The 27,021-nt window shown below is 38.8% G+C and overlaps 1 protein-coding gene across 2 annotated transcripts in view; it reads left to right on the forward strand.

The window, feature by feature from the left end:
• The first annotated feature begins 4,464 nt into the window (after nt 1–4,464).
• Nucleotides 4,465–27,021, forward strand: part of coro2aa (coronin 2Aa) — a 44,309-nt gene continuing 21,752 nt past the window's right edge. The window contains exon 1 of one of the 2 annotated variants that reach the window (XM_069689335.1): nt 4,465–4,754. In XM_069689335.1, the coding sequence (XP_069545436.1) occupies nt 4,740–4,754 (15 nt within the window). In that variant the 5' untranslated portion in view covers nt 4,465–4,739. Of the gene's footprint in view, nt 4,755–23,905; nt 24,121–27,021 lie in introns of those variants that run through there. The other variant, XM_069689336.1, reaches the window with a different exon arrangement.

A 27,021-nucleotide genomic window follows, 5' to 3' on the forward strand; every position in this document is an offset into this window, starting at 1 on the left:
TTTAAAATAGAATTGATATGTTTGCCGGTGAGCTCCCATCCTGCACTGCTGCTCTCACCCCTACGATGCACCTGCAGCAACACACTGTCACTGTGTTTCGCCCTGAATTTGTATGCCTTCACACCCCAATGACTTCGAGTTCAGTGTTCACAGCATTCAACACGCGGGAGTTTCTTTTCACTTTGATGACTCAACCCGACTGCTCTACAATATGCTGCAAAAACACTGACGGAAAAGATGTAAAGACAAAAAGTGCACACAAATATTTTTGCAACTTTTTGTCCAGTACTGGCATCCAGCTTCTGTATGATATTGTGTAACTTATCAATTTAAGAGCCACGTTGAGATGAATAAAGAATCTATCTGTATGCCTGAATGGAGGAATAATTGTAGATAAATTAAATTTTACTAAATCCACAGTGAGACTTTGTGTTTGTCTCTATTTACTATATATTTAAAAATGTAAACAATTTTTAATACAGTGCTAATATGATGGAAACAATTTAACACTGATTTGACAGCTTTACTGACAACAAACTTTTTTTCTTTTTTTTTTTAACTTGACAGAATCAATCACTGTTAAATTTTGTGTTCAAAGAAACGGCAACAAAAGATCATCACGCCCACAAAATATTGTATAAAAGATTAATTTAGCTGATAAGAAGTAAACAAGTGTAAAAGTCTGAGCAGGAATATGCTGCCAGACTTTGTTACATCACAGGTTTTTAAAAAGTATTGTAGTTTAATGCATGTTTACGTGTTTTGTTTTTTTGACCATTTGTAGATTTTGTTTTACAATTTGAGATGCACATTAACACGATGATCCAGAAAAAGTACCTTTTGACTTACAACTTCCCAAACCTTCCTCAACCAGTCATTTAATTTTGGGACATGCCCACATCGTGCCCATCTTCTTCCCCACAGTCACACTTTTAAACCATGTCACTTTCACAAAAAGAGGCCTGTAGTGAGTGACATATAAAATAAATTATTAAAGAATTGAAGCTGCTTCAATATCATTTATGTTCATCAAGTAGTGCACCTAAGTCTCTTTTTAGGATCAATATTTAGGATACTTTGACCTTTTTGCTGTAAAGTATGTTGACAAAATGACTAATTAAAACAACTAAATCTCTACATGTTTGCCTCCTTTACGTTCCTAGTCATCCAGTTAAAGCACGAAGCTGCCCAGATAAACAAACCCGTGTTTTCAGAGCCACTGTTGTATCACAGTCGGCAATTTCTCATCTCGGAGAAACAAATCTACAATTATGACGACACTTGCGTTAGTTTTACACTTGAAGAAGTTCACACTTTGTTTGGTAAACTACACCAGAAAACACTTGGAAGCAGCTCGGTTCGATGGTCGCGCACCGCCTTGCCTTGTGACGCACTTGGATTTACACCTCTGGCTCTGCAGCTCTTGGATCCAGCCAGGAACAGATTCCTCTGGTTTTACACGCTGTAAAAAAAAAGAACATGGTTTGTTGTGACAATAAGTTGTTTTTTAAAGTTATTATCCCAAAGGTCAATATATGAGGCACCATCCCAAATCTAACTAATGTTCAAAACATCTGGCATTGTCTTACCAAGGTCAAGATGTTAGCCAAAGATGTCTGCAGATATGCTGGATAAATCAACCTCAAGTTCATGTGGTAATAAAGGCAAACAAGAATAAGGCTTAAAACATACTTAAAACAACAACTATCTAAATCAGTTTGGGGTTGGGACATGGCACATGTAATGGTGGATTAATATCAAAAAGAACATCTGTGTTCTCTACTCTTAAAGGAGACCCTTTGTAGATGTATCCTTAAAAGATGCTCAAATGGGACAGTGGACCAAAGTTTTGTTAAAATTTGTTAACCGAGCAAACATGTTGGCTTGCAGACAGAAAATCTCGAGTTTATACACAGCAGATTAAAGTCTTTGGGTCTTTTTTTTTTTATTATCGCTTACAGATAGAGGCTTTAAAAATGGTGTCAATATGGACCTAAGTATTAAATCAAATATTCCACAATGATGAATGCCCACACCCTGTGGGCTGCCCTCACTCATATGTACATGTTGCTGTATTTTGCAATAACTGGACAAGAAAAACAAGTCAAGATGTGAAACTGTATTGAAATTGTACTGTATTGTGTGAGATGTTGAGATTAATATAAAAGAAAAACAGCGCTTCAGGTACAAGTCACTCTCTACAAGGGAAGTTATCAACTATTGCTTGTTTACAGATAGTTTTTCTCCTATAATATAAAAATTTAAATAACTGAACGTGTCAGACTTATGTAAGGAGGTAGTACTGCATGCAAAGTACATTCGTGTCCACGAATCCTCTTGCAACAGCTGCGTTTCGACACTGGGTGGCAACAAACCCCTTGAAATGAAGACGTGCACCAAACCTCAGCCACAACACGTCATACTGTATGTTCTTTAGAATATTATTTACATTTAAAACCGCGGCAGTGATTTATGCTGCTGAAAAGAAAACTAAAAACGGGAACAGGCACACGGTTTCTGCAGATGTTCATTTGTATTTATGACGCACGCAGTGAATGTTGCTCTTTCGTTAAGTTGGTTGAAGAGCAGTAAACAGACGTCAAAGGCCCAGCATACACTCAGCCTATAGTTTTCATGTAAATACAGTGATACGCATCACGGGTGAGACTAAAACAACAGACTCTCCGCTGACCACATTTTTCACCAGTCGCACTCGCTTCAAGCCCCCGCAGCAAAACGGATCTGTGGACCTCCATTGATGTCTCATCGTCTCTTTTATTTATTTATTTTTTTTTCTTCTTCTCTGTGCCACATTGTGACCACTGTTCTCTGTCAGCTTTGACAGAGAAGACTGTACATGACAGCCTCAGTTTACTTATAGAGCAATTTAAACCAGCCACCGTCCTGTGGTCCTGGGTTGCATGTCATTTGGCAACAACATGGATTTATTTTAGGAATATGCGCCATGTCTGCGAGGTTTTCTTGAGAGAGAGCTTCTAAAAGTCGCTTTACGAGGGCGTTGACGTGATTTCATAGAATAATGCTTTAGAAAGAAAAACTCTTAAACAAATAAGGCATCAAAACAAATTGTTTTGGTATGGTTTTTATTCCATCTAAAAATTTGTACTAAATTTGCAGGTACTGCACATGACAGGCTTGGAAAGACATAGCTATTGAGACACAGAATTAGCAGAGGAGACACTCAGTATCGTGGTGCCAGCCATACAACTTCATTGTACAACAATGTAAACTACAACCCTGTTTCCAAATTAGTTGGGACGCTCTTTAAAAAGTAAATAGAAACAGAGTGCGACGATTTGCAAATCATGCAAACCATATCTTTTTGAAAATAGAACAAACACAACAAATGAAATGTTGAAACAAATCTGATTGAACATCCTACAACTAATTTGGTTAACCAGCAACGGAGCAGTGACATGATTGGGTATAAAAAGAATACCCCAGAGGCAGACTCTCTGAGCAGTGAAGATGGGGAGAGGTTCATCACTTGTGTGAAAGGCAAGACAATTAAAAATAAGGTTCTTCAACATAAAATTGCAAAGAATTTACGAACAATCATCTATGGTCAATAATATCATTAAAACATTCAGAGAATCTGGAGAAATCTCTGTACAAGGACGAAAACCAATATTGGGCGGCTGTGATCTTCAGGCCTTCAGGCGGTACTGTAGTAAAACCAGACATAAATCTGTAGTGGAAATCACTACATGGGCTCAAAAACACCTCAGAAAACCATCGTCTGTGATCACGGTTCAGATTTTGGAAACAGGGTTGTATTAAAGTTGAACCCACATTAAAATAATTTTGCAGAAAGTCCCCTTTTTCTATAATCATTACATATATTACTGTACATCCTTATTTTCCTGATGCATGAACCTATAAACTTCAGATTGTTTGTAAGGTGTGGCTCGTTAAAACAGAATGAATTACATTTTATGGGCTGGTCATGTTTATTTTGTGACTAAAGTAACTGAAGTTGTCAGATAAAATGTAGAAATGTGAAAAGTCCAGTATCCAGCATGAGGTACCATAAATAGAAAATACCACTACTAAATACTAATAAGAAAAGTAGGTCGACCTCAAAGCTGTATTTAGGTATTGGTGAATTAATGTATTGAGCTCTAAATCCACCCTTGTTTGAGTTGTATTTTCAAAAGGCCCATATATCTGTTTCGTGCCGGTTTCCTCTGCAGTCTTTGTGTCACTTTATGATATTATTTTCCATCTCCCTTCATTAATACTGTATGCACGGATGGCCTCGCCCCTCCCTCTTTCCTCCTCCTCGTCTATCGTCGCATCCTGTACTTGCATCTCTCCTCATCCACCGCCCTCCTCCTCCTCTTCCTCCTCCTCCACCGGCTGTTTTCTTTTTTTTTTTTTTTTTTTTTTCATGGTGGCTGCAGTTTGGAACGGAGGGAACTGTTCTGCCTCGGAGCTTTTTATTATTTTTTTTAATTTATTTTTTAAATTTTTATATTTATCTACGGGACTCAAGGTTAACCCGGGCATCATGACTTTTAAGTGACCGCCATACAACCACCACCGGTGATGTAACACGAGTCGTCTGTTCTCCCCTTCCACCAGCCCCTCCAGCACCGCAGCACCAGCAGCAGCAGCAGCAGCAGCTCCACCACCACCACCTCCACCTCCACCCCTGCCGCCGCTTCATTGAGTCCTCGTCAGGAAGAACCACCACCTGCAGCCGCATCTCGCCCCATATGACCGTCTCAAAGGTGAGTTCCTCCCTGTCCTAACTTCGCCTCTCCTGTTATCCGTAGCCCGGCTCGGTGGTGGGAATCTGGCTGTGTTGGTGAGAGTCGGACAGTTTGGATTTTGGGCTGCACACTTTGCAGCGTGGCTCCGAGCTGCAGCCATGCGGCCCCACAGCCTCCTCTGAGCGGACACACCAACACGGCTCGCCCGTAGGTCTGGAAACGAGTGTGTAGTGTCAGCCCCGCCGTTTGTCTGCACGCTGTAGGATGCATATGTTTACTCCACGCTTCACAGAGCACCTCTGTGTGTTGTTGTTGTTTTTTTTTTTAACTCGCACACAGACACTTGATCTGAGACAGAAGTGGACAGCTGTTTGAGCTGAAGCTGATCAGAATCAGACATGCTGATTATCTTTTCTTTATTTACATAACCCGAACCGAAGTGATACAAATTATGGCTGTGGCACACGATTACTAGTTAAATTGTTTTAAGTAATAAAATGACAGAAAGCGTGGAGAAAAAAAAAAGAAAAACAACCCAAAACTTTACTCTCATCAAAGACAAAATCCTCAGAAGCTGGAATCAACATTTGATTCGAAATTTTTATTTGGAAAACTGGACTGAAACGATCTCATTTTCTAAATTGAAATAATAATGTCTTTATGAGCTAATCTGTCCTGTGGAGGATGCCTAAAGCTTCCCCACATGTGATATAACAAAGCCCTGAATGATATATTTCTAGAGGTAGTTCCCAAAAGTTTTGACTGACAAAAACCACTGCCATTCACTTTATTTAGCTTACATTTTTTTAAATTTAATTTTTTTTTTTTTTTTTAATTCATTTAACCTGGAAAAGTCTCATTGAGTATAAAAGTCTCTTTCACAAGCGTGTCCTGCCCAAGATTGGCAGCAGCACAATTAACAAGCTGCTGTCATACATATGAAAGTAAAGAATAAGTTATGGAAATCATTAAAATATCTATAATATTTTTCAATATTTGTCAATATGATATAAGTCAATTAATTCATCGCATTGAGGATGATAAAATTACTCCTGATAACAGATTCATGGTTTATGTCTCAGATCCAGAAAAAAAAAGAAGGTTTTAGCTACTTTAATGTGTAAGTACTAACTAATGATTATTCTCATTATTGATTAATCTCCTGATGATTTTCTTACCTTATCACTTTGATATTAAAATATCAACTGATATTTACTCGGTTTCCTATTAAATTCAACCAACAGTCCAAAACACAAATATGTTCAGTTTATAGTCATGTATGAAAGAGAAAAGCATTAGATCCATGTCATTGGAGAGGAATAAAGTAAATACTTAATTTTTGCTTGGAAAAATGACTAAATCGATATATTGATCAGTGAAATGGTCTTTGATCAGTTTTCTGTTCGTTGACAAATCGATTCATTGACGAACAAATTGGAGCACCTTTGCCATGTGATAGAAAACTACTATCTAAACTACTGACACTGCACAATATTTGTATGTATTCCGGAAAAGTTAGTTGATCAATTAATGAGCTGATTGATATAAAATTAATCTGCAACACTTTTGATAATTGATTAATCTCTAAACTCACTTTTCAAGCAAAAATGGCATTAACTGACTTGCAAATGTGCTTTGTATGAAAAGAGCACAATATTTTTGGATATTGGATAAAACAGCCTGCACTCTTAAGAACTTGAGATTTTTTTCATTATTATTAGGTTTTTTACCACCTAAACTTTTTATTTCAATGTGAAAATAATCAACATATATTTTAAAAAAAATGAAAAGAGTCGTTAACTACAACAATAAATTACACTGCACCTCTTAATTGAAAAAAACCCAAACAATCCCTAGGAATATTGAGAATTTGTTAATTGTTTACGTCAATGAACAAGTAAAGATGCAAACAAATTAACTGGTTGAAGTTTTTAAATGTGAGATTTTCACTATGTCGCATCAGTGTCAATGAAATATTTTGGACCTTTTGTTTGATTATTTGAGGGCCTCACTTTGTGGGAACCTGTGATGGATACATGTTTTTATGCTTCCCTACAAACTAAACAGTTAACCAACACAGTAATAAGCTGATGAATTTGTATTAAAAATATATCCCGTCAACTATAGTATACACAAAATATAGTGCACTCCTTCAGTTTATGTCATTTTCATGTCAGCAAACATCATCACCAGGAACAGATGGTTCAGATCCATTGTTTTTAGTCACTTCTGTCTGGATGGATGTAAACAAACTTAAAACAAAAGAAAAAGCAGTTTGAGAGCTTTGTGTGTAATGACCCGAGTCTAATGCTCACCACGTTGAGCACTTGGGTAAATAGGACTTTGGGCCATTTGGATACTCTACTCCGGCAAAATTGTACATCACTTCCACTGTGATATACTCCTCTGATTTTATGTCTGTATATAATGTTCCAATACTGGATGTTCATATTAAACTAAGGTTTCAAATAATGAAGTCAATGTATGTTCCTCTGAAAAAAAAAAAGCTCAAGCTTCAGACTGGACTGAACACTCGACGAGCCGACGTCAGCGTCCCTATCAAGATCTGACTTAACTTGATTTGGAACCCAAGGACACAACGCCCCGCCCACCGAGAGTGGAAATCTGACTGCATGACAGATTTGTCAGTCATACTGACACCCCCCCCCAAAACACACCTTTTTTAAAAAAAAATTAATGCTGGGATTGTTTTCAGATGGACCGCCATAAAACTAATAAGAAGGAGTAACTTTAGCTAACAACACAACTCGTAGCAAAAATGTATTGACTTTGTATTTCATGAAATAAGCTGAATTGGAGTCTATGGAGCCAGAGCCTTTCTGGAGCTGACCCCCTAGTGGTCCTCAGTGGTATTGCAGTTCTAGGCACTTTCACATTGACCAATTTCTTTTACATTTAGAAGCTACATCCAATTTGATATACAGTCTATGTATTTCAAATCCATATAGAGCGTGCTGTCAGTGTTTTCTTATTTTAAGCTGAGAAAGAAGCTGAATAAATATATCTCCCCAAATGTTGAACTCTTCTGTTAAAAATAAAAAAATAATGTGAAAGCTTTAAAAGGAACACTTTTTTTGTATTCTTTAATATGTCTTACTGATACACCAAGTTCTCCCATCAGCTGTTTAATCAGAGCACATGAGATAAATAGAGGTCAGTTACTACACTTCAGCTTTGCTGTGGTTTAATACAAATTTTCATGCAGGCAAAGGAAAAGTCTGTCGCCAATGATCTGCACGCTGTATTATACTTTTGAACGACCAGCTTTTCATTCACAAACCTAAACAGCTGTTTTGGTCCGTACAAGGAAGTAATGTGCCGAGTTTAAGAAGAAAGTGTGACAATATGAGTCGTGGCTTTTGGTGCTGTATTGTGTGGAGAGGTGTCCTGCCAACATTAAATTTGTCTATGTTTTCCTGTCATCTACCTAATGAGCAAACCCCTGCCATAATAAGCATCAGATTAAGGAATTGCAATACATCCTCACTCAACAAAAAAACTCCAGACCAAAAATAAACCTCACCTGTTGTAGCTGGCTTTGAACTGGGGAGAAAAAAAAGAAATCTCGTCACTCCCGGCAGTTTTTAATGAGACGTTTGTGGTATTTGAAGACACTGTACTCTCTTCTGTTTAATTCTACTCTTGTGAAATCTGTTGTGCACTTTTATGTCAGGCCATAAAATGCTAACCTATACGGCTGGCATGTTATCACACAGACTGTTAACACATACCTTAGATTCCCCCTCTTTGTCCAACCTGTGACTTCTGCAGTTTGCTGTGTAGGAGCTCACTTCTTCAGAATCAGAAGCAGAGGCTCTATTCACTTTCTACTTAGCTCTTTATTGTAAAAAGGAAGTGCTTGTCTGTTTAACTTGTACTATATGTCACGTCACTGACACCTCAGATTGCTAAAATGATACACTTGCTGCTGCAATCAGGCATCAAAGTCCTACCTGCTGTAATAACTGCTGTGAATTGAAGGCGTGTTTTTGATCAAATATGCCCTTGAACCTGAGGGCCTGAGTGGCAGAAATTCCCTTCAGGAAATACAGTGTGTGCCTGTCAAACTGCTGTTGTGCAATAAAGTGATTGCAAATTAACAGGAGGCTTAAGCAAACATTGTGCCTTATACCACAGAACCTGGTCGATACTCTGAGATCACACTCCACTCTGCTAGTGTCTGCTACTGAGTAGTAGAAGAAGTAGTTTTATCAATAAAAATACAACAAAATGATTGGTTCCAGTTTCTCTAATGGAAGTAGTTGCTGTTTTTCTTGTCTTCTCTGACAGTACACACAATATCTTGAAGTCCAGTTTGGAATCTTTTAATACCATTACATTATCTTCAATAAAAGACCGGGTTTGGAACTGTTAAGCCTACATGGACGAGAAGTTCTTAAAGTCCTCTGTAAAAATGGAAGTGCTTCCTCCTACATTTCCTTGACTCTTTAGTCCGATCATACAGATCATGTGAAATAGGAAGCTTCAGTAGAGCTGCTAAACTGTCCCTGAGATTGTTTCGTCAAGTTCATGTACGAAGTTTGAGACTGTTGGTCTGACAAAACAATACAGTTTTGACTATTTTCTGACTTTTTAATAGACGAAACGATTAATACAGAAAATAATCTGCATAATTATCGAGAGTGGAAGTAGTTGTTGGTGTATTTTTTATTTTTTTTCAAATGATTCAGAGGCACTAACTGCTGCTGACGCACAGATAATGTTCACGCTCTGCTCTGTTCTGTGTTTTATTTGTAGAATGTGTCAGGTTTGTGGCACTTTGATGGATCTTTAGGTGTTAATCCACACTGAGGTGAAGAAACCCATTAAAGGGTCGTTATATAACCAGGACCAGGTTAAACGTTCAGGTCTGTGTTTGTGTGGGTGTATGGATGAAGAATTTTGTAGCTTTTCACTGAATAGTACATACACCACAGGATTTTTATATCCCGTAAGATTGTTTAAGATTATTGGGGCTTTTTTACATTTTTTTATTATCACTTCATTAGTTGTAGCCGTGCTCGCTGCACTGCTTCTGTGCTGACAGCGTTGGTTGACCTAACTGATTGATTATCTATTGTTAATCCCAGAGGTGTAGCGCTGCTATTTGTTAAAGTATCGGAGCGCACGCACATGGTCAAGTTGTTGTTGTTTTTGAGGTTGTGTAACCACTGTTCCGACTGAGTCAAGTTTACATGATAATGTGGTTTTTAATTACTTTAATTTGATAATTTTTTATGATTTCATTTAAATTTCAGTCACAAAAAGTTCCATCAAGTGTAAAACAATAAAAATAAGAAATGAAGGATGTCTGCCTACTGAAACGCTGAAAGGCTTTTAATTTGAAATTAATACAAGAAGTGTTGACTTTGTCTTAACACGTAATGCACTAACTTGACAGGGCAAATGGTAGCGGGTCAAAACGAGGCTGACTTCATGAACCATCAATCAATACACATTTAAATGTCAGCGAGACAGTTTTAACCATTACATTTGTTTTTATTGGCTCTTGTTTTAGGATTAACTATTTATTATTCTGGCAGCACGACACCAATGGCTGATCCTCTAGCAGCATTGTCAGGTCAAAAATTTAAGTTTTTAGTACCTCAGCTGTACTTGTCTGTGTTCAGTGCTAACTGGCAGATCTTAGCATGCAAATGTCCTGAACTAAGACTGACAATGGTAAATGTTATACCAGCTAAACATCAGCAATGTTAGCATAGTCACTGAGAGCATGCTAGAGGCTGTGGTTAGTATTTATCTCTAAGCACTAAGTGTTGAAGAACAGCTTCACAGAGCTGCTGACATGGCTGTATGGATCCTTATTCTCGATTTTTTTTTAAACTTTTTTTTTTTCAGTTTAGTTTATTTAAGTTTAAAAATTGGTCATAGAACCCAAGGGAGACATGCCTAGTTGTCTTTTTTTGTCAAACCAATAATTGAATCTGTAGGACGTTCAGTTTACATGATCAAAAAAAACAATGGTAAGCAGGGAATTGTCACTTCTCGGAGGCTGCAAACTGTTTTGTTGGTTGAATATTGCATTAATTGAACATTCAGCACTACAAATTTGTGTGCCTCTGTCCGTGCAAAAGTTTGTGTGTCATGCATGCATTTCTACTTCCCTCATTGTGGATGAAATCACTGATTTAGTAACAAGTTAGAAACCACCTGAAGCTGAATGAGCTCATCTCACATGTCCTCTGTTGCTTTGCTATCGCAGACCAGACTTTGTGCCTTGAGGTGGTGAAGTGGTGGAAAAACCTGATGTTGTCAATAAATGATGCCATAACTATACCTCCAAAACAAAGCCTCCAGGGGCCAAAAGACTCTCCCCCTGTGGTTCACTCCTCACTAAACCTAATGAAGGCCTGCCTCCCTGCCCAGCAGGGTCGAAGTGATTTCACGGTGCTTGTGTCCTCTTTCTCTTAACTCCACCGTTCTCAACCTGTCAGTGAAACAACTGGTTCAGGTTTATTCGGTTAACAGAAACTTAAAGTCTAAAAATCCTGTATGTCAGAACAATGCAGTGTTTTAATTGCATTTTTTGTAAAAACTTACTTGAGTAGGTACATTTGCTGTGAATATCTGCTGCTGAACAGCGACAACTGATAACGTTAAATTCTTAAATGTAGTGTGACAGCAGCAGAAGTGGAATAGTCAGCAACATCTGTTTGCTAACATGAGCGACCACAACCTGGTCATACCAGACCAAGTATAAGGCAGCAAAATGTCTGAGTATTTAACTGAGCACAGGTTCATTTTATTGCCTTTAAATTTCACTTTTCATTTGTAATTGGGAAGTTACATAGACGCATGTTAAGTTATTTATTGAATGAATTTGAAGGCAAAACAGCATCAATATTGGACCTTTATTGATGAGCATCAGACCATGAAATCAGCTGATGTGCTGCAATGTTGACATTTTTGATTTGCTTTCAGCCAAGTATGATATTTTTATAGCTGTGAAATTCTGTTTTTATAGTGTTTTCTACAACAATAAATATATTTATATATATTTCTTATTAACAGCAGAAAGCTGACCAGAGTCAAGAGGAATGTGGGCAAAGATTCTGCTTTTGGGCTGTAACTGCAAATGTTGTTCATTACATGGCATTTATTCTGTTTATTAATTGTATAAAAGAACATAACAAAATAGCAAAAATGTTTATCACAGTTTTCAAAGCCCAAAAGTGTTGTCTTAAAGTTGTATACAACCCACAGGTTTACATAAAAAAAAAAAAAAAAAATTCATTTTGTTTACAGTGCTATGAAGCTCAAAAGCAGAGAATCCTCTCATTTGAGAAACTGGAATCAAGTAATTTGCGGAAAAGTGACTTAATAGTAATAGTAATCATTTTCCGAATAATTTCAGCTCTTCATATTTCCTTATTTACCCTCTTTTTTGTTTTTGTCTTCTGTTTACTTTGGTCTTATTTTTGAAAAGTGTAAGCAGTGATTTATGTGATTATTACAACTCATCATCACCACTCTTTCTGAAGAAGGCAGATGTTTACATTTTGGGTGCATTTATCATGGGACACTTGTTGTATTTGGAGATCATGATTTGATATTCAGGCCCAGCAGCCGAATTGGATAAAATCTGCATCGGCTCTGGCTTTAGGAAACAATCTGCTAGTGGATGTTAAAGATGATTACTGTACTCGTCCTGACAATGGGTTCACAAAATCCTAAAATGCTCTTATGTAACTGGAGAGTCTGCACGTGACCGCAGAACCTCTCTGTTATTGTCCTGAAGACCACCAGCTCCCCTGAACAAACCGGCACCTGCTGTTTCTTGTCACTGCAAGGCAGACTCTTTCACACTGCCAGGCATAATGACTTTTTAAACCAGGGCTTAAAAAGACCTGTTTATATATTCAGTCTGAGTATTCTTCTCTTTACTGTTACATCACTTGCAGGTTGTCCTGCACGTTTCTGACATGACAGCTGTCCGACTGTTTGAGGATTATCTGGGGCTGCTCCCACGTGAGGCAAACAGGGAGGGGATTACTTTTGAAAAATAGAGAGAGAGAGAGAGAGAGTCTATAGATGTGTGCACAGTGCTCTGGTACAAGTTTTTCTGTCTGCAGGGAGGTGACAAACTGAAGGCCACAGGAAAAGCGAAAACCTCAGTGCTGTGTTAGGACACCGAGTGAACCAGACTGCCTAAAATCTGACTGCTTGTTGGAGCTGACCGCATCAGCTAATCACCAATTTGTCACAGTCTTTGACAGTTACTGAATGAAATTGTTGTATCTTTTTAAAATAACCGTTATTTTTGATTAAAAAAAAAATGTGGCTATCATTGTTTTGTATTTTTCATCTTAGTCAATAACTCCCATAAAAAGACCAGAACTAAAGATTCGTTCAGCTTCCCTCTTTGTGTGCTTGGCTCAAGCCCCATTGGATTCTTCTGACAACATATATTTTACAACAAAACAGGTCACAAGTATACCGTACTGTTTTACCTGTTTTTTAATAATGCCCTTAAACAGCAGAGCGTTTCAGTTCTTAGTTAACGTTACTCAAACAGGAATAATTTGTGCTTTTGTTGGGTACTTCTGGTTCAGATTAAAGCACATATTGAGCTCAAGTTATTATTAACTCCATCGGTAAGATGTATTTGTGATTCATTTAAAAACAAAGTCAGTGCTCATGTTCATTGCAATGAAGAAACATTTCATCCAGTGAACTTATTTTTTTTTTGTATTGTTGGAGGACAAAAGAGACTTTGTGGACAGTAGCAAAAATATTGACATTAAAATCATGGGTTTAATTTGCAAAGCCTAACACCACAGCCAATGAATGGCTTTTATAATTCACGAGGTGTATGTGTAGGCTTATAAAATAATAGTCGCATAAAGTAAACAGAAAAAGACAATTAAAACCTTAATCACAAACAATTGTAGGTCACTTAATCATTCAGTAAAGTGTCATGATTGTGGCGGCCCTACTCATCAGCACTTGACGCAAAGAGAGAGTGCAAGTTTTAATGTCTTTTATAGGCTGATGAAACTATCCAGTATTTCATAAATGCAGTGGCCATAAAAAGAGAAAAAAAAAAATCTTCTCTGACTTTTCATGGCCCCTCAGATTTATCTTGTGACCTGTTGGGTCTTAATCGTAAAGCAGATGGGTCAGCAGAGTCTGATTCATTATTCATGAAACCAAGTGGATGCCCTCCTCCACTGATGTGTCTCTGTGTGCGTGTTCACCATATTGATTGCCGAGGTCTAAAGTAGCTCTGACGGTTGTAGCTCATGAAAAATGCTGTAAGTGGTGAATGTGTACATTTGTTCATCAGACTCAACAAGTGCTTTTCACAGATAGATTTACATGTTGATTTAAAATGAGTGTCTGGGGTGCATGAACAAAGAGTACCAATGTATGTATATGGTCACAGGAGCATCTATTAGTATTTGCATCGCCGTAGGGATTGTTTTCAGTCCACCACTGGTACAGACTGAAATATCTAATTTTGTGCAGACATTCATAGTTCTCTGAGGGCGAAACAGTGTATTTGTGATCTATTGACATAACGGCATCACTGAGAAAAAGAAAAAACACCAGTTCCCCATGTTTTCCACATGGGACACGTGATGACGTGTGATCACACGTTTATCACGTGTTGCAACATATGATGATGTGTTTTTACATGGGAATCTACATGGGCTTCACACATTACAGCATTAAATATGTTCCAAAACTACATGTTTCCCATGTGGACGTGGTCACACGTGTGTTTTTTTTTCACGTGAAGTTCAGCTGTTCAGGGATTTTTGGTTTTTAAACAACATTTCTCAACCGCTGATTGATTGCCATAAAATCTGATTCAGACATTAATGTTTTGATGAACTGCTATCCCTCGTGATCTGTGTTGCACCGATATTTTTGGATTAAATGACTGTTAGGCTGATTAGCCTCAGCCGCACTTTGTTGTTACTGCTGGTATGAAAATGTTTGCATGCTAACATACTGAGATGGTGGGCATAATAAATGTTATCCTTGGCTCAAACATGAGCACGTCATCATTCAGCTCAAATATTGCTCCATCAGAATTGCCTACATGTTGAGTAGGAGTCTGTGAGTCAAACAATATTTTCTAAGCTCATTTGTAGCACAATTCTTAAACGGTTCTCATTTGAAGTGTATTTTTGTGTGCGCGCGTGATGTCACAGACTCACTCTGGCATTAGCTCGCCGGGAGCTGCAGACTCTGCATGTCGAATATCACAACACGTTAATGCAGTTAGCTAATGGGCGTGATCTGATTAGCAGTGGCCTGCCTTAGCCCTGATAACAGGGTGTGCACTGCTGCAGTACTGTGTCTAGGTTATTGTTTATAGAGAGAGGCTGAGCCTATAGAAAGGCAGGCTAATCCCCTGGAGTCACAGAAAGTGAAACTCACCTTGACTACAGTTACCATGGATAGACTAGATGATGACCTCGAGCTGCTGCAGCTCTTTGACACCGTTTTCATTGAAGGGATGAGGATCCCTGCAACTTGTTTTTTTTTTGCTCTGAGGGACAAGCTCATTTCCTTCGCTGAATAATTAATCATCCTTCAGACATTTTGTCATTTAATATTTATATGCATATATTTAACACATTCTGTAATAGAAATTGTCTTTTGAACTAATTTTAGAACATCAAGCTTCAGTTTGTGCTGTTGCACATTTTTCTCCTCTTCCTTCTTCTCTTTGATGCTGAATATTTTTTAACTGTATCAGGAGCTTTTCGCTGTCTGCGGAGGAGCTTTGCGTAGTCGTAATTGATAGAAAATAATGGAAACCCTCCCGAGGCTACGACCTGAGACACACACCGCTCTCTGTGTTGTGACATGATCCATAATTATAATTACCTCAAATGAGGTGAGTAAGATTTTTTTTTTTTTTTCATCCTTCAATTTCTTTTGTTTCATTTTTGTTTTTTTCAACACATGGAAACATTTAATGTGCCACGTGTACAAAAATAAGGAAAATAAGTATTCAGATTTATGTAACAACGAGTACAGCCAGTAACAAAATGTGACATTTCTGTCTTAAAAATGCAATAATAATAATAATAATAATAAAAATAAATCCTTATTTGTTATTAAGCACATCTTAATACGTGTTTACATAATAAGGGCAACATGATGTGAATCCGGTGGTCTCATTTGTAAAAACAAAAAAGAACAAAGTGTAATGAATGGATATGAACAGTGTATCTGCTCCAACAAAGATTTTATATAAGTGGATGTAGCTTCAGGGTCTGAAAATGAGGCAGATGCGGAAGAGCTCCATAGACTCCCATTTAACTTTGCTCATGAGATACAAAGTCAATACAGTTTTTTCTGCAAGTTATTTCAGTGTTGTTAGCTAAAGTCACTCCTTCTTATTCATTTTGAATAATAAAAATAAATGTTATATACATTTTTTTTTTTAAATAAAAAAATCGGAAAATAATCCCGTCATAAATAGAGGTTTAGCCTAAAAGGTGGTGTTTTTGGGGCCGTGTGTGATTGACAGGCCTTTGGTGCTGTCAGGTTTCTTCCATTGATGGGCGGGGCATAGGGTCCTTGGGTTTTCAGATCCACCACCGTCCGAATATGGTCACTTCTGCCTTCAAACCGCTCCAAAAATCCGACAAAGTCCGAACTTGAAGCTTCATGACGGCAGTTCACAAACCAGTGTGTGACGTCACTGTTGGTTGCTGCTTTCCTCTAACATAAGCTTTTTTTCTGTGGTTACTGGTTATGTAAGAACAAGTACCCCTCACACCCGCTGCATTTGACCTGAGCCATGTCAATTGTTTTGGCTAATGTTAGAGGCTTTGTCCCGCTCTTTACTTGATTATCAATTAAACCTCACCTCTAAAAGCTTTTTTTTTTCCCACTCAGTTGCTAGTTTAGGAACATTTGCTGAAACTAATGCAGTGCAAAACGGCAGCGGTGCAGTAAATCCTCCCTTCATGAAGGTTTTAATGTTCAGGAACTGAGAGTTGATGATTCAACTTCATGATCATTTTGGAGAATGTGTAGTTTGTAGTGCTGTTAAACTACGTGAGCTGTTTTTCCACTAATTATCCTATAATCATCGATATGATTGGGGGGGAAAGGGGGGGGGGAAATATTAGAAACATCTCTCAGTTTAAGATGTTGCATGGCTCTACAGCTGACGATAATGGCGCAAAACGATGGTGTCTGAAACCTAAATCTTGCTGCTTACCTCTGTGTGAACTACTTAGTGTGTATTATATACAGTGGAGATTAGAGAACGAGTCGACAAGGGGGTGATTTCAGAACACTCCGTTGGAGTCAAATTACACAGTCCAGGAATCTTTCTAAGAAATTACAGAAACATATCAGTTGTCTTTGTTGGAAATTACTATGAAATAACATCCCCTGTAAAACAAGGTGGTACCAACAGATTCATAAATATGTAGCTACTTCAGCTCCACTTATTGATACGTTTATTGAGCAGTTCAACAAAATGAAAACACCTGAGGTCTGACTGAGTACAGCTCCACTCTCAGTGATGTGATCATATTGTGTTGCGTGCAGTATTTCTGTGTCTTGAGGAACCTTCTGACTCTAAGTCGGTAAAGGAATTGATTTGATTTCCAGCTCGTCAGACTCTGCAGATGTTTGTTGTCTTGGATGCTGTCGATTTGTGCGTACTGTACGTGTGTGTGTGTAAAAGATTACATTCTTTATGTCTGCAATCATCACAGTAAACCTGTATGTGTGAACGCTGAGTGCGGTGCACATAAACATCTCGGTGTGTAACAGATTTGAACTGACACGTGATTCTTGATCTTTGTAAGTGGGTAAAATGTAATTTGGAGTGCCTCTCTGATGTGAATCCAGAGCGTGTTGGCTTTACAAACTGTGACTCGCTGCCAGAGTTGATGTAAGTAAGTAAAGCTGTGATGTCACTGAATGGGAATTGTTTCAAACAGCTGTGTTAATGCTGATATTGGTGTGAATCAGACATAAAAGTTAAGAGATGCACTGCATGGGCATGCAAACATGTGAGTAATGTAACATTTAAGCCAACTGGAGGTGAGATCACCATCACATGATGTATCAACCAAATGACTACTGAGCATTTTATCAAATACTTTTTTCCTCTCATCACCTCCTGCCTCTGATTACCATTTCTTCTCTGTCTTTGATCTGCTTGAATGCATCACAAATCAGCAGGCCGTCACCTCTGACCTGACTGTATTGCTTCCTGAAATTTAAACACACTTGTTTGAAAGAAGAAACATTCCTCCAGGGTGAATAAATCGAGGAGACAGATTTGCTGGCTGGAAATAGACTTTTAAATCTGCACATGTGCATGTGTCCCAGGTTTGGGCTTGTGCTGGTAAAGATGAATAACTCTGTGATTTTATCAGTGTACTTAGTCACACCTTTGTGTGTTTAGCAGATTCTGATCTGAAACATGATTGTTCATGTTGTGTCTTGTGTGGTTCTTTATTAAATCTTACTCTCACAGTTTGTCGTTTATTTTCACACTTTCATTCTTGTTGTAGTTGTGTAGTTAGAGAGTGAAGAACAGCGCAGATGTTGGTCAAATCTTGAGTTACATTATATGTAATTTTCCATCGTAATATCAATATATACAATAGGATATTGTAGATTTTCTTGATAGTAGATTGAGAGAATATTCATAGATCAAATGACCAGTCCAGTATCACGGCAAAGCTTGTGATACACGTGCCAGTTCTCTAGCAGACAGTGTGTCTGTGTGACAATTGGTCTCACCTTTGCGTAAATAGTAGATGCATGTCATTTGATGAAGTACAGAAGTCCGTGTAGAGAGCCTGGTCAGGGTGGTTGGGGTGATCAGGAGGCCAGGATTTAAATCATAGATTGTATGTAAAAGTGGACGTAGCCTCCAGGTCTGGAAATGGAAGCCAATGTGGAAGTGCATTAAACTGCAATACCACCGAGGGCCATAGGGGCGGCATCCAAAAAGGCTCTGGCTCCATAGACTCCCATTCAATTTATCTGATGAAATACAAAGTCAATTATTTTTTTCCTAAAGTCATTATGGTATCATTTGCTGAAGTCCCTCCTTCTTTTTAGAGTTCTGTCATCCGAAAAGGATTCCATCATTAATTACATAGCGATAGAGATAGATTAGATATTAGGCCTTAAAAACGATATTGGATGTGTCTGTTTAATTGACAGGCCTGTGGTGCAGTCAGGTTTCCGCTATAGGTAGGCGGGGTGTGATGTTCTCCATCAGATTGAGTCAGATCTACTGTTGGTCACTTCTGGCTCCAAAATAGCAAGATGGCAATCTGATGGCAAGATGGTATATTTCTTGGGCACAAACAACCACTCAGCTCTCCTGCTGTAGTGACTCTGAAGCTGAGAGCAAGAAAGGGGTCTTTACATTTTGGATTTGAATTACTGGCATATTTGCTCCGAGAGCACCAGCTGTTTTTCTTTACAAACCTCTGACCATCCTATACTGAACATGTTGTTTTACTTTATCAATCTGGCTAACATGAGTCCCAACAATCTTAGTGGCATCAGAGCGCTCTTTATTGTTTTTTTGTGAATCAGATTAATTCAGCTTGAGTCTCAGTAGAGATGCTGACTTTGCAGTGTTTTCAGCTCGCTCCACGGCAGGGATCGCCCTCAGTGTGGGAACCAGTGCTTTAATACAACCGAGATAGAAACACTACAGCATGAGCTCTGACAGAAGACAGATGTTTGTCAACCGAAATGTGAAGATAATATTCCCATTGCAATGTCTAAATCACGTTTTCCCCTCCAACTGCTTTAAAATTTAGTGTTCATTTACTGTATAGAAATTGCACAAACAATCTGAATTAGAAAATGTTGACATGTTTTCGCTGCCTGGCCTGAGTGACGACCTGTAGAGTCAGTATCCTGTTTGTGTCCGAGCAGGTGTGGCTTTTCATTTGCACACGAAAGGAACAAAACCAGAATGTAAAGCAACATGCAAATTTATAATATGAACTGAAAATGCTTGGTCATTTCGACATTTATTTGCTTTCAGGAGGACTTGTGTAAATTAATCCAGCTTTAATGGAGGTTTCTGTGTACACTGGACTTCAATAGCTCCAGAGTTATTAAATTTTTGACTGCACCTGTTCAGTGAATTGTATATTTGAATGGGACTGCACTATTTACTCAGTTGGTGAGCACAAATCCTGAAGCTCGCTGTAGAAGTGAAGCCACTCAGCTGGAACACAGGATTGTACTTGGCACTCAAACCAGGTGTTTTACAGTCAAAACACAGTCAGACAGCTACTCACCAATGACAAAGTGAAGCAGGGAAGGTCATTGTGTCTCTGTGGTGTCAAAGGCTTGGGCCTATATTCTCACAGCAGCTAGCTATTAGCTTGCAACTGTGTGATCCGTGATTAGAGGGCAAGCCTCTGGTGCAAGCTCTTTAGAAAGAGCCACAAACTTTTAGGACCAGTGCCCTGTCCTTATTGATAATTCGCTCTCAAACGCACACTCACACACACACACACACACACACACACACACACACACACACACACACACACACACACACACACACACACACACACACACACACACACACACACACACACACACACACACACACACACACACACACACACACACGCTCCAAACGCCAAGGTTTAACCCAGGGCCCAGAGCTAATGAAAGCCAATACAGAGTGTAACAACAAGTGGATCCTCGGCGAGTGTCATAAATCAGAGTTGTCTGTCTGCTTTTATAAGAAGAGTGGATACATGGTGACGTTGGCCGATCACTGCACTGTCTGTGAATGGTGATTGTCTGCTGATGTTAGGATTAGGTTAGGTTAGGTTGTACTAAATGTTGTTGCTGATTAAAACTAATTCAGATTGTTGTGTCATTAAACTCGAGCCTCTGCCGCGGCAGCAGCTTCCTGTCTCTTCTCCAGTCTGTGTGTTCTGCCTCTTATCTCAGAGACACTGTGTGACCGTTGGACTTTATTGTGTATTTGGTGGAGGTGACTCTTTGACTTGTTGTCACTATATCAGTAATGTTTGCATGTCTGTGTGTGTGTGTCCCATTTGTACTTCACCTCATTTTTTCATTTTCCATTTTTCATGCTCTAGCATGTCCTTTCTTTAACAACTCTACAGAAGAAGACACTGTACTTTTTACACCTTTCTATTATTTATTTGATGCCATTGCAGATCAAGGTGTTACACACAAAACATTTGATCATCTTGCAAAGTAGGATGCCTCTATAACTGAAACTGTGAAGTAGTTAAAATTACTTCCACCTCAAAAAACTACACCATTAATCTCCTGCTTGCACATCACAACATCAGTAATACTAATAATGTTTACAGAACCCAATAAGATGCCTTCCTGCATGATGATATTGCAGATTGTTTTTTACTCGCAAAGCAGCAAACCACATCCTCACAGCCAGTGAAATAATACATATTTGAGGGGTAACTTTTGCCCCCAATTGGGTTGTTTGTAAAATGTTGAGGGCACTAATTAGTGCTAAGTTATCAAGGTGACAAGAGCCCTGATCAAAACGTACACAGTAGTCGCCAATAGGAGTAATTAAACCCTATGATTGCTATTCCAAAGAAAAGTGTTACATCATCCTATGATGTGTATAGAAAACCAACTGCATTCGTGAGAGACAGCAGGAGACAATTCTATTACTGTAAATATATAATTCACTTTTTACATTCTTAGGGCATTTTTGCCCTCTTAATTTTTTATGCTGCTCACGCTGCTTTTTTTTTTTTTTACTTGATCTAGCTACGTTGATATTTTGGTCGCAGATATTTATTTTTAAAGAGAAATACAAAATAAAGAAAACAAGTTTCCAGGTCTTTGTAAAAATTTAAATCGAGTGTTTTTTCAAAGGATTAATTTTGCCTTCATTGTTAACATTACTCTGACAAAATTCATTGATTTATTCAGCCTTTATTTAGGCAGGGTGGTCCAAAGAGCAGTATATTTGGCTGGATGCCCGGTGTGCACAGTACAATAAAAGTTTGCAAAAATCCAACAGTTAGAAAAACATGAAACTCCCTGCAAATAAACAATGGGGATAAAACAGTTAAAACAGGGGCCTTATGCTATCTTTGAATAAAATCCTTGAATAAATCCAAACCTGACAAAATTCGGATGAAATGTAGGGACGGGAATAGTCGTTGTAATCTGAATACTTCTTCGTGTTACCGCTGGCGTCCAGGAGCTTACGTTTGTGCAGTCACGATGATTGATCATTACCTCGGTTACACCCCTGTTTGACCATGTGAAGGCAAGCTATCAATGTCCTCATTTCGGACCCGTTAGCCTAGCCTATACAGCTATTGTGCATTTATGTAATGGTCCAGTTTGACTCGGAGTGACGGCCACCGCTGTCCAGCTGAAGCCATGTGACTGGTTGAATGGGTTTTCTTGCAGCTTGGCGTTCTGCCAAGCATGGCAGCCAATCTAATTGTGTGTGCAGGTTGAATCTTTCTGCTTTTAATTTGAAGCTTCTTCTTTTGTGTCCTTAGACTGAAAGTGGACGTAGCTTCCGACTCTGAAAAATGAGGCTGATGCAGAAGTGCTGCGATACCACCGGGTGCTGCTTGAGGTTGGCTCCAAAAAGCCTCCAGCTCCATAGACTCCCATTTAATTTCTCTCTGTTCTAAAATTCTCAGTCAATAAAATTTCTCCACAAGTTTTCAATATGTCATTCGTTAAATTCACTCTTCCATATTAGTGTTCTGGCTGTCCAATTTAGAATAATCACGTCATAAATTACATAATAATAAAAAAAAAAAAAAAAAAAAAAAAAAGGTTTTGGGGTGTGTGTCTGTTTGATTGACAGGCCTATGATGCAGTCAGGTTACGACTATCGGTGGGGGGACGTAGTATCGCCGGGTTTCCTATCAGACCGAGTCAGATCTGTGCTCGCTTCCCCCAGCTCGCCCAAATATGGTCACTACCGGCTCCAAACCGCTCCGGATTAGCAAAATGGCGACAGCCAAATTCCAAACTCGAAGCTTCATAACGGCCGTTCACAAATCGATGGGTGACGTCACTGCTGCTTGCCGCTTGATTGTGTCTCAATTTGATCCTACTTCCAATCTTTATTTTAAACAATTTTAAGTCACTTTTCTATGTGGTGGTTTCTATTATATTTTGACATTTCTGTCTTTATTAGATCAGGCACAGAGATAGAAGTGAGGGAGCGGAGACTCTGGATGAAATGCAGCAAAAGTTATGTTTCGTGTCTGTAAAGGGAAACTCAATTGATTTTACACTTTTTATTTCTCTATTTATCAGTTGGTGAGTGTATAATTAAAGATGTTATTGAGTTGCATCATGGGAAATGTAGTGGCTGTCGGAGCTTGACACGCGCATACAAACTTAAAGTCTGTTAGATGCAGCTTTACTTTCAGGTTTCCCAGTTTGTTTTGTGGAAGTGCAGTATAATGGTTAAAACCCCTTTAAACCTTCACGCCAAGAGGATGGCCTGTTTTCTTTTGAATAAAATATTTTCTCTTCTTTACTTTTAATTTCTTCATGAAAGCTGTGGGAGCTTATTACTGCAGAGTAGAGCCATTGACATTGTGCTTTTGTATTTTATACCATTTAGATGAACGTTATTTCTGCTTATTGTGTTTTTAAGATGCTCAAACTCGTTCTGCCTCATCTTAGAGAGACTTCAGTTAGACTTTCTCGGAATACACATTTCTAGATGCAGAAGAGATTAATACACAGCACATTACTTTCACTAAATTTGCATGCAAATCAAGCACAAATAGGGCGTCAAGGGTGAAGGAGAGTGTCTGCAGTTTGTTTTTCCTCTTGTCCTCTCCTTTTCTGCAAAGATCGACTGAGAAATCCTGATTGAGCAAACAGAGTGGAGGAGTGACGAGAGGGAGCGGCACTCAGGGAAGGAGAGGCAGCGTGATTACCTGCTCTCTCTCTCTCTCTCTCTCTCTCTCTCTCTCTCTCTCTCCCTCTCTCTTGCAGTCACCTCCCTCTCGGGGAGTGTACACACTCCTGTGCTCGCCCCTTGCTTGTTCACACACGCACTCGGCTTCATGCTGCACACACACCCACCGTCTCCTCTGACTGGCTGCCTGTGTGGACTGTGTGCACATCAGAGTTTGAGCTCGGACGGGACAGTGGGGTTTCATATGAGGTGTCTGTGTGTGTCTGTGTGCATGTGTGAAGAAGCACAGAAGCAGCACTGACCCATGTGCTTGAGTAAAGCAAGACGAGTGACTGCAGTGGGGATTTTTTTTTTGGTCTTTTTCTTGCCACTGGAGACAGAAGATAACTTTTACTCACTTAAGGACCTGCTGCTGCTGCTTCTTCTGCCAGTGACGACTCACTCGACAGGGTGAGTGCTGCTGAACGGCCACTTGGCCTCTGTCACACTCCTTCGCACTCAATTGCAATCTCTTTCTCTCTTCCGTGTTGTCCTTCTGGCTGTTTCTTTCATGACTTGCTTCATGATCTGTCTGCAGTTTGACATTCTGTGTGTGAGCGTGTGTGTGAGCTCACTTTTTCCCCCGAGGATTCAAACTCTGGAGTCTATGTGTGCTTGTGCATGAGACAGGCTTGGACAAGATGAAACAAAAATCTTCAGACCAGCTCGTGGCCTGAATTCATACATATTTTAACACGTTTATTGGACAGCGGACTGGACTCATACTCTTTCTGTTAATTATCCTATGGCTCAAAACTTGGATGAGTAGTCTCTCATTCGCTGCCATAAGCGTGGATGGATTTTCTATTTTTTACTGACGACAAAAAGATGTCAGTATGAAACTGAAGCTGTTCCACAACACTGAAAATGACATCATCATCCAATGTCCCAGTCAAGTCATCCCTACCCACAGGCTATTTATGGTGGTGTCCACCCTCCAAAACACTACCATTTGCTGAAATATGCGCCTTGTGGTTTGAATCGGAGTGTGTTTGACGTCTTTTCATTAAGCCTGCCGTCCTGTTTCTCATGTCAAGGTTTATGACGACATGAGCATCCACTGTTTTTTTTTGTCCTGACTGGGAAAAGGACTGACTCAATGGATCTGACTCAATCTGGTGTGAGGACATTGTGCCCGCCCACTAATAGCTGAAACCTGACTGCATCACAGGCCTGTCAATCAAACAGACACGCCCCAAAACATACCGCTTTGTCAGGCCTAATATCTAATTTATGATAGGATTATTTTCTGATGGACCGCCAGAAAACTAATAAGAAGTGACTTTAGCGAATGACACCAAAATGGCTTGTGGAAACAATGTATTGACTTTGTATTTCATGAGAGAAGATGAATGGGAGTCTATGGAGCCAGAGCCTTTTTGGAGCCAACCCCTAGTGGCCCCTGGTGGTATTGCAGTTTAAGGTACTTCTGCATTGGCCTAATTTTTCAGACCTGGAAGCTACGTCCACTTTTATATACATTAATGGTTTAGGCTAAGTTTTTATCAAGCGCTAATGTATTCAACAGTTTTGCATATTTTCTTACATATCTATAAAAAAGGATTGATTCCTGAAGCTCAGTTTTTGTCAGAACATGTCAGATTACACAACCTTGATGTTGGTCTATGTTTGAATGTGTTATCTCTTGTCCTGTGCCAACTTGTGTGTGAGCTTCATGATCTGTCTGCAGTTTGACATTCTGTGTGTGAGCGCATGCATGATTTGTATCTTATTGTTTTGCAAATTTCATATGGGTGACCTTCAGCAGCTAATGGACTTGCTGTGCGGAAGCTGTGTGCTGTCAGTAGGGAACTAATGGAGAGCTCTGTTAATGGGATACATGTTCACAATGAAGCCTCGACAAATGAGAGGACTTTTGTTTCAGTTTCTGATTCATCTTTTCTCCCACAGTGGAACAGTTTAAGTTCCAGTTTATTCCACCTTTAATATTATTTTCTAGTGTGACCATAATTTTTTATCAGTAATAATGTCATACTTCCTAATTCTTCTCCACATCTTTTAAACAAACCCTGAACTTATTTTAAAGCAAAGATGAAGGAAAACCATAAAATTATGACCCAAACTGTTTGTAAACAAACATCTGAAACTGACTACAGACTGACTATTTTACTGTTGACTTCCTATAGTTGTAATACTGTGCAGTCAAGCATTATTGTAGACATTTTAGGTGCACTCTCTTAAACCTATAGTGTTGGACTGTTACATATGAATGACTGTTACATTCAAGCTGCTGTCAAATTAATTCACCCAATGCTGATTAAGCCTGTCACTGCCAGGGAAAAGTCTCTGTATCTCAGTGTGCAGAGTTTATAAATCTGGTGTCCAGTGAGACATTCTCATGCTGGCCAGATAAATGCATACCGACCATGCTCAATGGAGAGAGCATGCACACCAGAGACTACCACCAGCTGATCAGGCTATGCAACATGAATGAAATAAATCGATTGTGCAGCTCTTTTAGACTTTCCAAAGAAAACTTCTAGATGGATCAAAGTGTGATAGTAAAATGAAATAGATAGATAGATAGATAGATAGATAGATAGATAGATAGATAGATAGATAGATAGATAGATAGATAGATAGATAGATAGATAGATAGATAGATAGATAGATAGATAGATAGATAGATAGATAGATAGATAGATAGATAGATAGATAGATAGTTAGTTAGTTAGTTAGTTAGTTACTTACTTACTTACTTACTTACTTACTTACTTACTTACTTACTTACTTACTTTATTAACTGGTAAATGGTACCAGCCGAGAGGGCTACAGTGGAGTCTATGATGTATACACGTGTCAACAGTGTTTTTGTATTTACTCTCACTGGCAGAAGTGGGAGACAAAGTTCTGCACTGCAGGTTCAAGCTTTTTTCTCCAAAAACAGTGGTTTATATGATCTGATCAGTGATCATCAGTTGTGTTTCTTGACTCTCAAAGTAGTCACTGTTTTCCCAGTGTGCAGTGGGATCATGACAAAAAAAAAAAAAAATTGTCATTAGTTATTATTAATTGATATAAGGCTCTTAAACATCTTTATAGTCACTACTATACAAAAAATGTTTTATGGTACAATATGTTTTAGTCTTGTTGGCATTTTCATTTTATCCACCAAATTTTTGATCGCTCAGATGTAAAAATGACACATATGTTCAGCTTAAACAGATGCTTGGGTCCTAATGTAAAAAAACATTGAAAAGAGACAGAACCTGCCAATATTTTGACCATAAATATTGTAAATCCTGCAGCGAAATTAGCATTAATCTGTTTATTTTCCATCCATGAGTCAGT

Source organism: Brachyistius frenatus, unplaced genomic scaffold, assembly GCF_029030835.1.
Source record: "Brachyistius frenatus isolate BFR_SWC_R1_liver_20210118 unplaced genomic scaffold, ASM2903083v1 Contig_7, whole genome shotgun sequence".
Classification (NCBI taxonomy): Eukaryota; Metazoa; Chordata; class Actinopteri; family Embiotocidae; genus Brachyistius; species Brachyistius frenatus.